Source organism: Dama dama, chromosome 18, assembly GCF_033118175.1.
Source record: "Dama dama isolate Ldn47 chromosome 18, ASM3311817v1, whole genome shotgun sequence".
NCBI lineage: Eukaryota > Metazoa > Chordata > Mammalia > Artiodactyla > Cervidae > Dama > Dama dama.
This window is the reverse complement of record NC_083698.1, coordinates 105,946,399-105,961,321: the sequence shown is the minus strand read 5'-3', so window position 1 is coordinate 105,961,321 and position 14,923 is coordinate 105,946,399. Positions and strand designations below refer to the sequence as shown.

The 14,923-nt window shown below is 46.7% G+C and overlaps 1 protein-coding gene across 1 annotated transcript in view; it reads right to left on the bottom strand.

The window, feature by feature from the left end:
* CNTNAP2 (contactin associated protein 2) overlaps positions 1-14,923 on the bottom strand; it is a 2,213,955-nt gene that overhangs the window by 124,331 nt on the left and 2,074,701 nt on the right. The window contains exon 22 of the mRNA XM_061165994.1: positions 12,366-12,459. Coding sequence (XP_061021977.1) covers positions 12,366-12,459 — 94 coding nt within the window. The remainder of the gene's footprint in view (positions 1-12,365; positions 12,460-14,923) is intronic.

Here is a 14,923-nt window from a genome sequence, read left to right as displayed (position 1 = left end):
GGTTTCTTGTATATTTTGCCCAGCTTTCCTCAAAGGAAACATTTTGCAAAACTATTGTGGAATGTCACAATCAGGATATTGAGCTTGATGATAATTCACCCTGGCACTCAGACTTTGTATCAATGTGTGTGTGAGCCTGTGTGTTTGATTCCATACAATTGGATCAGCTGTGTGGGCTTGGCCAGTGACCACTGCAGGCAGATAATGAACAAATCCAACTGGTAAGATTCCTCATGTTCCCCTTTCGTATCCACAGCCTCCTTGGCTTTTCTTTCCCTCTTCCTTGCGCCCTTGTCACCACTGCCGGCAAGCACTAAGCTGTTCTCTATTTCTAAAATTTTGTCATTTCAAAGATGTCATGTAAATGGAATCATTGGGTGTGCAGGCTTTGGGGATTGGCCATTCCCTCAGAATAAGTGCCTAGAGATTTATCCAAGTGGTTTTGTGTATCAGTAGTTGACGCCCATCTGTCACTGAGCAGTACCCCATGGTATGCAGACAGCACTGGTGTTATTTCCTGGTGGAGCTTTATTTTTTTTTAGCCTTTCTGACTAACAACTGTGTCCTAGTCAACCCAAGACGCCGTCTGCCTGGGGAAGTGGGCAGGGGGTGGAGGTGGGTGGAGGGTGGAGAGGGGAGAAGGGAGGATTCTTCCAGGTAGCGTTCAGCTTCTGACATGCACCACAGGACCGCACATCCGTGGAACACTCTGGAACTCGCCCAGAACAGAAATCTTCATTTTTATCTCCTGGTCCCCAAGCCACTTCTCTCCCAATGTCATTCTCAGTAAACAGCACCACCATTTACCTGGTTATTCAGGCCAAAATCCTGGGAAACCATCTTGGTCTCTTTTTTTCCACCTCCCACCTCCCATCTATCACCAAACACTGTGGGCTCTTCCTTCAACATATTCCTGTCCCACTTGCTTCTCCACTGTGCCAGTGGTTGTTTCAGTGCTAGACGGTCATCTGGTCTCTACAGCTAAAATTCTGCTGGTGCCCTCAGTACATCCTGCCCTTCCCCGCCCACCCCTGCTGTGGTTAGCACAGTGCCCAGCAGGTGGATAATTCTTATTACCTCAATTGGATCAACGCTGAGGCAGGAGGAGAAGGGGACGACAGAGGATGAGATGGTTGGATGGCATCACTGACTTGATGGACATGAGTTTGAACAAGCTCTGGGTGTTGGTGGTGGACAGGGAGGCCTGGCATCGTGCAGTCTGTGGGGTCGCAAAGAGTCAGACATGACTGAGTGACTGAACTGAACTGGACCCTCTACTGCTTCCCACCTCACCTCCATAATGGTCTACGACCCAATGTCTGGCTGCTGGCTGATGCTCTAGCTTCGTCTGTCTGTCATCGCTGTGGTCCAGCTACCCTGGTTTTCTTGTGGTTCCTTGAACGAGCCAGGCATATGCCTCCATCTCAGCCTCCCAGCCTTTGCATCAACTTCCACACTTCCTGGGACACGTTCCCTCCGGATGTCTGTACATTGCTGCCCTCACTCTCCTTAAACCCCACTTCTTCCCATCTCCTCTGAGAGCACTTCCTCGAATCCTCCTTTGTTTTTCTTCATCACATTTACCACTGGCTGACATCACATCACACAATTATTTTCTCAGTCTGTTCATACCCACTAGGATACATGCCTCACATCAAAGGCATTTTCTGTTTTAGTCATTGTTTCATGGCTACCACCTGGCATACAGAAGCAGCCAAGATACTTTTGAGTGAATAAATGATTTCCCCAAATTCCTTTACTCATACCTTTCAAGCCATCGAGGACAAAGCAGGCCACAGAGTTTTCCTGTGACACAGAGGCAATACTCATTCTTCCAGCCACCAAGGGAAAGACATAAAGCTCTTTCTTAACTGCAGGAGGATTTGATGAGGGAACATCAACATCCCTTGAATCCCCTCTCTTGCCCCGGAACCATGCCCTCTTGCCACGACTGGGGAAGCAGAGTCTGCTTCTCTTCTCTTTGTCTCTGGATTTGGTCAAATGGCCTCATTTGGATAATGGCAAGTTAGTGGGCAAGGCAAGAACAAAGGCCTGAGAAGTGTTCACACTACCGTCTGTTTCTCCGCCACTGACTTGATGTGAATTTGCCTGTGAAACCCTGTGGTCCCGGGAGGAAGCTGACTGGTGTATCACAGAGCCCTCAACTCTTAGCTGACCTGCAGATCAGTGAGAAAAAGTGACTGTTGGAACTGCATGTTATCTGTACTTCTTTCTGGGGATCGACAGCTAACTGGTAGAACAAATTAAAGCAAGACTTCATTTTTTTTAAAAGCACAAGAAAACTGTGAGAAAAAGGAAAGGCTCACAGGGAGAGAGGACCTAAGCTTTGGCCCGGAGAGCAGGCAGCGGGGTTACAGGGGCAGAGGGTCTCCTGCCTGGCTTCCCGATGCGAGGCTATAGGAGGAGCCTGGTGTGCAGGGGGCTCGCACCAACACCTGGCCACCCAGCCACATCAGGAGAGAGAAGAAGAGTGAGCGGATGGGTGTCTGGCTCCTCCCAGCCTTTCTCTTGCGAGGAGTAAACCTTGAGATGAAGCTGAAGATTCCACTGTGCAGCTGTCGTGGGGAGGGGGAAGCACACGGCAGACTCAGGGCTCTGCCCCTGCTCCCCAGCGCAGGACAGAACAACAAAGGCAACAATGGCAGAAGGTCTCTGGAAGCACTGCCTCGGTCAAGGAGGGACTATAAGCTCATCGACCTCAGATCTTAGCATCCAAGGCCAGAGGTGCACCCGGGGACCCGGCGGACACAGGACACGGGGCTGGAGGCCAGCTGATGGCAGACCTTGCAGACTCAAGGGAGGACCAGTGATGTGATGATGTTAGAGGAACATTTCAGGGATAACCTCTCTCCGTCCATCCCCTTCTACATTCCATGTACCTGCACACACACAGGAGGAAGCAGGGGATGGGCAGGCCACGTTGGAGGCCGAGCATTGTCATTCAGGAGGATCAGAGATGACGGAAGGGACTGCTGAAACAGCCAAGTCAGACTGAGCAGTGAGCTGGACTGGATGTTGTGTATCTGCCCTTGCCACGCAGTGAGAGTGAAAGCAAGTCGCTCAGTCATGTCCAACGATTTGCGACCCCATGGACTGTATAGTCCATGGAATTTTCCAGGCCAGAAAACTGGAGTGGGTAGCCTTTCCCTTCTCCAGGGGATTTTCCCAACCCAGGGGTTGAACCCAGGTCTACTACAGTGCAGGTGGATTCTTTACCAGCTGAGCCACAGGGAAGCCCACTCACCACTGACAGATGGAGACACTGTATTGTTTCTGAACATCCAAGTTGTTTCATGCATGACAATATGCAACTGTGTGATAACCACAGCAACCCCCACTTCGGTCTCCCTGCAGCCTCTCACTCACTTCCTGTTAATCATTCTCCACTCTGCAGATGGTGTTATCTTTCTAAAACATCAATCTGAGCAGGTTATTCTCCTGATTTAAAAAAAATCCTTCCATGGCCACTTTTAGCCTCCAGGATGACTTTAAAACCTTAATGTGACTTGGGGCTGAATCCTGTAATAAGGCGACGTCTCTGCATTCACGTTGGATTCCAAAGACGGCTGACTGTGATGCCCTGAGCCCAGCGCCTTCTCCTGGCCCTTGGGGGCATGCAGTGTGGGGGTTTGGGACTGCACTGTGGGGGAGTTAATTCTCCAGGCAGCAGCCTCGAGTCAGGCCGGGTGAGAAGGAGCAGAAGCAAGGCCCTGGCTCTGCACTGCCTCCCACTGTCACCTAAGGTCCTGAGTGCCACTTACTTGCCACATCAGTGGCCCGGTAATGGCCATTCCTTTCCTGGTTTCACCTCTCTACTCCCCTACTGGGATTTCCTGGGCTCCTCTCCCAAATAAGCTGGTATTCACACCCTCAGCCCTTGCTACTACTCCACCAAGGGGCTCCTCTTCTGACCTCAAGAGTTCCTCCTGGGAGACTCTTAAGACATGATGGGTGACTGTACAATTCATCAACACACTGGGCCACATTTTTAGAGTGAATGTGGCCCTTGCTAATAATTCACCCTTGTCCTGGCAGGAGGCGACTGGGATGGTCCTGGGGCTGTCAGGACATTTGGATCTCCTTCAGAAGCATATTTGGATCTGAATCCAGCTTACTGCTGCTGCATTTTGATCACTTGCTTCTTCTTACTGTAGTTTCAACCCTTCTGATTGAAACTTGCTGTGGTTCCTCAAATTTCCCTCACGGCACACTGTGTTTTCAAAGACCGAAATAATACCACCCACCTGCACGCTCCTTTGCAGAGTGACCCTGTCACTGTGCCATCAAGAAACAGAGTCTGCTTAGCCTTTCCTGGGATCTGGGCTGGAGCCCAGATCTGGCCAATAGCCGTTAGTAAAGACGGTGTGCGTGAGCTCTGAGGCTGGGTCTCAGGGACCTCCAGTTTGCACCTTTGCTTTTTCCAAGGCTCTTTCATAGAGACCAGCCGCCATGATGGGAGGGAGCCCAGGCAGCCATGAGGTAGAGCCTTGGAGGTGGGGCTAGAGGTGGGGGGTGGGTCTGGGCGGGAGAACTGAGGCCCCTGGCTGAGAGCCCCAGGGAAGCTCTTGGGCAGCCACGTGACTGAGACCACTGTGGACCATTCAGTCATTCTCATGTCCCGGCTGAGACCACGTGAAGTAGAAGAGTCAGGCCACAAAATTGTGTGAAATCGTGAAGTGTTGTTCAAGCCGCAGAGTGCTGGCTGGGCTGTTGTACCAGAGAACTGAAACACCTCTCCCCTCTCTGCCCTGTTCCTCCCCGTTCCTCTGCCCAGATAACTCTAACCGATCATTCAGATCTCAGCTTCTGTGCCACAGCCCTTGGGGTGCCTTCCCTTACCTCCTGGACTGGGTTACTGCTCCCCCTTCTTGCTCTCAAAGAACCCAGTGTTTCCACCTTCCATTTATCCTGCCACACATCCTTCTACTTCAAATTGCCTTTCCAACACTGGCTGCTCTCTTCCAGTCAGAACTTAAGCCCCTGTAAGAAACTGTGCCTGTCTTGGACATCATAGGTGTTCCAGCGGCGTATACAATGCCTGGTGTGTGACAAGTGATGATTACATGCTTGCTTAACTATGATTTAATAAAAATAACTATGTTTATTACACCTATACTATGGGGCAGGCCCCATGCTTCCTATTAAACATGCATTATTTTGTTGAATCCTGCAGAGCAGTGGCCATTACTATTCCTACTTAATACATGAGGAAACAGAATGCCCAAGATGTTAAGTAACTTGCCAAAGTCAAAGTATTGGTAAGTGACAGAGTAAGAATGCAAACCCACAAGTGTGATCGCAAAGACTGCTCTTAACTGCAATCCTTATGTACCAATCAGGATGGGTTAAGTTGTGCTGCAGTAACAAATAGCCCAATAGACTTGCTAACTTAAGAATGCAAAGGATTTTTTTTTCTTTGGAGGCTGTAGGTTCATCATAAGTTGACATGGTGCTCTGTTCATTGTGGTCACAGAGGGATCCAGTTGAGGGAACAACCACTGTCTTGAGGTTTGTTGGCCACCATATCAAAAGGACAGAAGGACCCCAGAAGGTCTTGCATCAGCAGTTAAGCGTTCTTGCCCAGAAACAGCACATGTATTTTCTACTCATCACATTTTTTGGCTGGAAATACTCACTGAGCAGTGTGATGCCTACCAGAGTATATCACCTCACCCATGAATGAGCATAGTGCTATGTCATTTCCTGCTGTGTGGGGAGGCTTTGCCAAATTTTTGGAAAACCTTAGACTAAGGATTTCTTTACCAAGGATCATAATATTCACATTTGAGATATAATGGAAATCATATGGTGGCTTCCAACAGGTCTATTGCAGGTCTTGTATTGCAGTTGCTTCTTTAGTGGTAGTCTGAGAAGAAGTTTCTGGGACCAATACGACTCACAAACTGTATTAAGTTCAAAAGGATCAGCACTGACCTTTAGTTTGACCACTTCAGACCTTGCCTCTGACAAACAGCCCTGGTCACTAAAGCAACGATCACTCGGAATTAGTTACCATTCAGCTTCTTTCCAAGCACAGTTTCTCAAGCTCACACAGAAGAATTGATAGCTTTTCCCTACAGAGTAGGTCTACCTTATGATTTGGCACTACTATGCCACACGGCCATGACACGAATAGTTAATTTGAAAAACAAATAAAAGGCGGGTTCAGATTTTACTTTCCAAAAAGAAAACTAAAATGAGTATTGTCATCCTGAAGACAGAGGCTATCTGTTTAATAATACAGAATGTACAGTGATGTGAGGAGCAGTAGATATTGACATTCTTCTAAATTCACACCTATAATACATCCACAATGGTGTGTGATATCAAGGAACCCTAAATACACCTATCCTTTTAATTCTCACATGGAACAGGAGAACCTTCTCAGTTTTAGTATTGCATTTTTTACCTTTCAAAAAAGCCATCATCATCTTACAGTTTCAAGGGTTTTTAGGCTTTATGCAAGTTGGTCTCACTCAAGCCAGGAAACTCCTCAAAGTACAGGACACATTTTAATCGAGCTTTTGTTCAATACTCTCAATACTGGAACCTCCACTACTTCAAAAGAGTGGCTCCTCATTTTTGAATAGTTTTAGCTATTAGGAAGTTCTTTCGAACTGAAATTTTCCTCTCACTTGGCGACTCAGGTCCCTTGGAGTAAGCCTCTACAAAGCCTAATTCTTCTTTTATGGAGAAGTTGTCAAGACTGAAAACGGATTCTTTCATGTCTCTTAAATCATATCGTTTCATTGGCATAAGTATGTCCAAGTCTTTTGATTTTTTCCCCTTATGGATCCTTTACCTATTTGGTCTTCTTAAAAGACATCTTAAAATGCAGTGTTTAGGACCGGCCATGCCATCCCAGCTGAGGTCTGACTATACTTCCTTTCTGCGCACACAATTCTCTTATTAACGTACTTCAGTATTATATTTATTTAAAAATCAGTCACCACATATCAAAATGTCCGTAAAACCAACCCCCTGAGTCTTTTATGATACCATGAGTCTTTCATCTTCTACTTATATGCTTCTTTTTTTTTTTCCTTCTGGTCTAAGTGCAGGAATTATGTTTATCTCTATTATATTCCATCTTATTATTTTTATCCTGTCTTTCCAGCCTGTCAAGATGCTTTTAAAGTGTTTTTTATCATCCAGCTTATTAAACCATCCCTCTCAGCTTCGTGGCATTTGCAAACTTAATAAACATTCTATTTGTGTCTTTATCCAAGGCTCTGATAGAAATGTTGGGAAAGATATGAGTAACACAGAAGACTGCTACAGGCTTCCAACTGACTTAAAGATTCTCTTGAAAGACTATTACATCTGTTGTTGAAAATCAGATATATAAAGTCCATGACCTCATTCAGCTAGTAAATGATGGACATAACTAGGTCTGGTGAAATTTCGACTCTGTGAAGCTCTGCTCATTGCTGGGGATCCTGGCTTCCTCCTTGCAGGATTCAGAAATGTCACAACTCATTCCAAAATTCTGTTGCTGGTTGACAGCGTTCACAGTTTTATTTCTAGAATATATTTCTCCCGTTCCCTTTAGAAGTCACACTTGTCGTGGATTAGGTATCCTTCTTTCATCTTTTTTTATGTGTCCTTTTTCAAGCAGTGCTCATCAAATAGCTCCACGTGAAGTCCTGTTAATTTAATTAGATATATCTCCTTTTCCTTCTTTTATGCGATCAGTTTCTGATTAGCAGCTGATTCAACAACTTGGGGGCATGGATCACGAGGGGGTGTCAAAACCTTACTGGACTGCAGGAGATAGCCATTTGAAGTTTGGCTGTCTGATGGATATTTACATAGCTGGGGAAAGCATATTGGTTGCTTCTCACTGACATGTACGTCAGTTTCAAAGGGAGATCTCACCAACCCTGCTCCTGCTAAATGACCACGTTTTTAAGGAACACTGGCTGGAGGAGATGGCGGGTGATTAGCCTAGCCAGGCACCCACATGTTTTCTGAGGTCCTCACTGTAGACTCCTTAGATGGTATGAACAGAATTTACCTCCAAGGTATCAGATCTCTTCCTTGCTTCTGCATCCTAATGAAAGTTGCAGGTGTTACCAGGAAGGAATGCCTCGCTCGTGGTGTCACACACCTGTTTCAGAGGCCACCTCTGCCCGTGCCCAGGGGGATGTTAAGTCAGTGGTTCTGTGACTTGGGGGAGCACTTGGCCACATCTGGACTCACTGATGGCTGTCACAGCTGGGAGGTGTGACTTGTAGCCAGTGGGGAGAGCCCCGGGAAGCAGCTAAGCACCCCGCAAAGCACAAGTCAACCACCACAATGAAAAACTGTGTATCTGACTCCCAAAGGCAACAGTGCTGCTGCTGGAAAAGCTGCTTGAAGGAAATAACCTTCCCCAACCTTCATTCCCCTCCCCGTGCAGTGAGGGTAAGTGGTCCAGGCTGCTGTCATGAGGACTGCAGGCAGCACCATATACTAAAACACATGCTGGAGTGACTGGCCCAGAGCCAGCATCCAAAAACAGTCATCATTTTTTCCTTTATTATTACCAAGTATTACATGGGCTATTTCTTAAGATGTTACTCGCTTAATACTAAAAAGGTAGTTTATTTACTCCACAAATATTTTTTTGAGCACTTTCCATATGTTAGGCACTGATGTGGTTGCTGCAAATAGATAAAGTAAAAAGTAAGAAGACAACACTGTTAGCTTCCTGTTACCTTCAGGAAGCGAAGAGCTTGCAAGTAGGCACTGTGTTCCCATTTTGTAACCAACAGACCCAGGCCCTGGGAGGTTCAAGTACTGAACCCAAGGGTTCAATGCCCATGGGGGCCAAAGCCCAGATTCAAACACCACCGGTGGCTACAGACCAAGGGCTTGTGTCTCTCTAGATTAGTATGTTGAAATCCTAACCCCCAAGGGGATGAATCTGGGATCGGATCGTGAGGGCGGAGCCCTCTTGAATGAGATTACTGTCCCTCTAAGAAGAGCCCCCTGGAGGAGGAAATGGCAACTCACTCTGGTATTCCTGCTGGGATAATCCCACGGACAGAGGAGCCTGGCAGGCGACGGTCCATCAAGTCACAAAGAGTCAGACATGACCGAAGAGGCTGAGCACACACACACACAAGAAGAGCCGGAAGAGAGATTACCTCTCTCTCCATCACATGAGGATACGAGAAGACGGCTGTCTGCAAGCTAGGAGGCGGGCCCTCCCCAGACACCTGCTCTGCGGGTACCTTGATCTCCAACTTTTCAGCCTTCAGAACTTATGAGCAATAAATGTCTGTCGCTTAGCTGTCTAGTCTGGGGGATTTTATAGCAGCATGGGCTGACCAGCTGACTGCCACACCATCTCTGCCTGATTCCAAAGCCTACATGCTTTCCACTGCATTACTGTCTGATGCCTGCCTTTAGGAAAACGAGACTGCAAGCTGTGTGGGAAGATCTCAGCTCTGTGCTAATTTTATTGTCTTAGCATCCTCATCGACACCCTCTCACACTGCAGGACACATCTACGGTGATAAGCTTATTGTTTCTTTCCCTTCTATTCTTTATTAACTTAACCAATATTTATTGAGCACTTGCTCCTTTTTCCCTTGGAGGAGGAAATGGTAACCCTATTCCAGTATTCTTGCCTGAAAAATCCCCTGGATAGAGGGGAGCCTGGAGGCCTATTGTCCATGAGGTCACAAAGAGTGCTCCTTGTGAGGATGCAGTGGAACTCTGAGACCCTGTCTTAGCCTGCAGAGACCTCTGGGGCTGGTGTGGATGAGAGTCAGTCTCGAATAGAAGTCTCATGTGAGACCCAAAGCAGCACCTTAACTTAGCCTCAAGTGTATCAGGCCATGAGGCCCCCTTCCTGTTGGGGCTGTGGATGTCCTTATAGGTATCTGTTGCGTTAGGCAACTCATCACATGCACAGGTAGTTTATTTACATGGCAAAATTTTCCTCTGATGAACAGAAAACTCGGTGTATTACTCATATACCTGAAATTCATATAATGGTTTTAGCTCGGCACATCTCGAGCAGAGTCAATTCTTACTTATAGAATATTTCTCTTTTGATGTTATTTGTTCATGACCTTGAAGGTTCGTGCCTTATTGCATATTGCAATTTTGCTTTAGTGTCAATTTAGTCACCTGACCTGAAATACTGATGAGCAAGAGTGTTACTCATAGTGAAGGAAACTGGCATTCACCCAACATACCTGTCAAACTTGACTCTGTGAGTTTCATGAAAGAAATAAAGTCCGTTGTTTCTGGTATGTTCATGCTGGGTGTTGGGTCTTTACGAATATCATAGTATTATAGTGTAGAGTTTGTTTGGATGGAATCGGCCCTGAAGGAGCACTTAAAATGTCCTGTTATTCTTCATTGAGTTGCGGAATGAATATGGTGGCAAGCGGGCACTCACCAACATCTCAGGGTCCACGCCTACAGACACCAAGGCTCTACGCCACTGACTATGTTGCCATGTGTAAATAAATTATAATGGCATTGCTTGTCTTTCCGCTGCGTTTCCTTCTGGACCTTGACCCGTAATGACTAGTCCTTTTGTTTAACTGTGGACTCTCATCAGAGAGACTCAGCTTCAAAACTCTGCTTTCCCACACACCAGTCAGGTAACTCCGGCAAACTGACCATCCTCAGCTCCAGCTTCCTCATCTGTAACATGAGGATAACAATCCTACGTCTTGCTTCACGGAGTCGCTGTGACATTACGCTGCCACACTTACACACGGAAGATGATTGGCATGATGCCTGGGACGGCAGGTGGCCCGTGAGTCTGGGCTGCCTTTCTTTTTCCACTTTCACCCACTGATTAGACAACTGCCACTCCCCGCTGTCTTTTTGCTGAGGGCGCGCCCTTTCCTGGGACCCGACCTACACCTCTGCCCGCTGTCTTGCCTGGTGTGACCCTGGTTCTAAGTCCTGGAGTACATTTTGCTCTTGGCTACTTTCTGACATGGGATGTCAGGCTTGTCCCTCAACAGGTCAACCTCTTGCCCAAATTCTCTCCTTCTGTCTCTCTGTTTCGTTCCTAAGTCCACCATCACAATGCTTACAGCACGGTAGTCAGGAACCGAGACGGGTATCTGACTGTCCAGGAAAACGTTTTGATTCCACCCTTAAGTAGGTTGCCTTGGGCACGATATTTAATCTCTTGAGGCCTCAGTTTTCTCATCTGTAAAATGGAGATGATATCTTGATTATCTCATGGAATTACTAAGAAGATTAAATGTGTTCATGTATCTGAAGCGCTTGAAATGGATCTTGGCCCATAGAAAGTTCCTCTGTAAGGGTATACTATTGTTACGTATTGTTATGGGTTGGGGCCCCTGTTCTTTTCATTATCTGCTAGGTTCCCTTGTCCCATCTTTTAAAAATGAGTGCTTTTAACAATTAAGAGCATTCTGATCACAGAGCCGCCCCCTCCCCAGGCTTTGGCCAGCTCATCACCCACTGTCTTACGAGTTTCATTTTGGGTTCATGATATAGAGTTCTCTTACAGAAAAAAAAAAAAGTCACTGGCTTTATATTAATCATTTAAAATATGTGACCAATCACATCCAGAGCACATCTCAACAGCACTGATCTATAGTAAAGAGAAGGGCCAAGTGGCTCCTTTAAATTCACAATCACACGTAGAGGATTCTGTCACAATTTCCCAATTCCTATCAGCCTTCTGATTGCAGATAATATAGGTGGGGCTTCCCGGGTGGCTCGGTGGTGAAGAATCCACCTGCCAATGCAGAACACGGGTTCGATCCCCAACCCGGGAAGATTTCACACACTGGGAGCAACTCAGCCCGTGCACCCCAACTACTGAGCCTGTGCTCTAGGGAGCTGCAACTATCGAGCCCGCGTGCCACAACTACTGAAGCCTGAATGCCCTAGAGTCTGTGCTCCACGACAAGAGAAGCCACTGCAATGAGAAGCCCATGCACCACAAGCAGAGAGCACCCACCACTCGCCGCAACTAGAGAAAAGTACAGCAGCAGTGGGGACCCAGCAGAGCCCAAACAAGAAATCTAGAAAACAGTTCAATAAAACAGTATCAAGTATCCTTCTCGACAGGGAGAGGAGGACAGAACCATGTTGAATACTTAGAATAGGAAGAAGTTATATTAAGTACTGTTAGTAGGTAGCGCTTTTTAATAAACCAAAGAACAGATTCTAGATAAAGAAACTGGGAGCAGATACACGGTTTCACCTGTGTCTTACTTTGTCACGCACCAAACGACACAGGTTTTATCACCATCACGGATGTAGGGGCCTCAACCACCAATTACGACGCATTTCAAAGGCGAATGAGCAGCTTTAGGAAATATCATGTGGGCAGTTTATCCCAAATTTCTTACCAATGACTTTTCCTAGGAAGAGCGACTTGGGAGAATCGAAGAGTGTGTCGGATGAACTTGGCAGGTGGTAACTCACGGAAGGATAGTGATCCAGCTGCAGGAAGAAAAGGAGAGACACTTTTAGAAGAATGTCACCTCCTGCATGGACTCGGATCTTCCCTGGGGGATGATGTCACTCTTCTAACCCCAGTTTCTGGATCTTATTTCATCAGTGCTGACTCTGAAATACCAGCCTGAGAAAATAGGAGTTCATCCCAGCCTTCGCTGAGGTTACTGGAAAATGATTTGCGCTTGCACATGAAGACCTCTTATGAGTTCTTCTCCAGCTCACGCACCTTCTCTGTGGCTACTGGACTAAGACCCTTACTCATTTTAATAGAGTAAATTCTGCTTGATTCAGTCTCTGGTATTGACCCCTGCGATAGAGTAGGCTACATGTATACTGATTTTCTTTAGCATCATCTTACTGCACTTACTTCTTCCCCATTTGGGTCTATCCACCAGGACACCAATATCGTTCTTCAGAACATATATAGGTGTGTGAGTTCAAATGTGAATATGAATATATTAACGTATGTGAATAAGTGCAAGGCTTCCCTGGTGACTCAGCTGGTAAAGAACGTGTCTGCCAATGCAGGATAGGCAGGAGATGCGGGTTCGATCTCTGTATCAGGAAGATCCCCTGGAGTAGGAAATGATACATTACTCTGGTATTCTTGGCTGGGAAACCCCACAGACAGAGGAGCCTGGTGGGCTACAGCCCTGGGGCCACAGAGAGTCAGACAGGACTGAGCGAGCATGCACGCAAGAATATGTACATTCGAATGCTGAGATATCAGGGTCACAGTTTTCTTGCTTGTCCAAACAAGGGTGACTTCTCCTTCCTGCCGCAGCGCAGGGACATCACAGCCTGGAGGGAACAAAGGCACTGTTGCTCTAGCAGAGCTGACCTTTCAGAGTGGAGCTGGGCTGGCAACAGAGGGAGTTAAAAATGAAGCAGATGGGAAGAGCTTACAGACTAATGGCTGTCACACGTCTGATTACTCTTCCCACGCAAAAGTGTGAACAGTGCCATCCCAGAACCCTTTGTGCCCTAACTGGCTATTCTTGCCTTAGCTGAACTTTTACAACCCAAACATTCTAGTTGTTTCTCCAACTGTGAGCTCCTAGAACTCTCTGTGTTTCTTTGTATCCACCTGGGGGAAAAAAATCTCTTTTGTGCCCTTTTGTTTTTCTGAAGTGAGTTTAATACCTGCTCAGGAGAGCATAAGGTAAGGTGTGGGTTAGAAGGAAACACTTCTGTCCTTCTATCCAGCAGGTCCTTCCTGTGGGAACTGTGTACAAGTAGCTACTTGCTGGGGCACGAACTCCCGAAACTAGACTCGCTAGAGATGGGCCAGGATGGGCAAAGCTGCAGGGTGCAGGCCTACTTGGGGGAGTGAGGAGCAGGCGGGGAGGAGAGGGAGGCAGAAAGTGTGGGGAGGGGACCAATCTCACTGGCTAAAAGGAGAACAGGCTGCTTTGAGGATGATGGTTAATTATTAATGACCATCTGCCCTGGAATCTTGAGACCGCTTACTCGAAACCTAGAGCTTATTGAATATTTAAGATTACGAGCCCAAGATTCATTGAAGCTTAGGAATCTGGAGAGTTCTGACCTGCAGGACTGGTACCGTGAGGTTTTTTGTGCCTGGGTGTCTGGTAGCACTGTGATAAAAGTCTAAAAAAACATGATTAAAGTCAACATTGGCATGTTCGACTACAATTTTGAAAAGTTTGCTATGATTTCAAGTGCTTCGTTAACAAAACACATGTTCTGGCCAGAGAACCTTAAATATTAATATTTTCCTACTTTATTATTTCCCTGGGGCAGAGGCTCAGTCATTTCCGTCACTCAGTCACTTAGTCATTTCCGACTCTTTGCAGCCTCATGGACTGCAGCATGCTAGGCCTCCCTGTCCATCACCAACTCCTAGAGTTGACTCAAACTCATGTCTGTTGAGTTGGTGATGCCATCCAACCATCTCATCCTCTGTTGTCCCCTTCTCCTTCTGCCTTCAATCTTTCCCAGCATCAGGGTCTTTTCAAATGAGTCAGTTCTTCACATCAGGTGGCCAAAGTATTGGAGTTTCAGCTTCAACATCAGTCCTTCCAATGAATATTCAGGACTGATTTCCTTTAGGATGGACTGGTTGGATCTCCTTGCAGTCCAAGGGATTCTCAAGTCTTCTCCAACACCACAGTTCAAAAGCATCAATTCTACAGCGCTCAGCTCTCGTTAGAGTCCAACCCTCACATCCATACATGACTCCTGGAAAAACCACAGCTTTGACTAGACAGATCTTTGTCGGCCGAGTAACGTGTCAGCTTTTTAATACGCTGTCTAGGTTGGTCCGTTTTGCTAAATAGCAACTAGCTGCTTTGGCGCCATCTGGTGGCACACATGGGGAACTGCTATGGTTCCTCCATCCTCTTACTACCTGTTAAGGTACCTAGGGTTGCCAAGGGGAAGGGATAGTTAGGTAGTTTGGGACGGTCATGTACATCCTGCTATATTC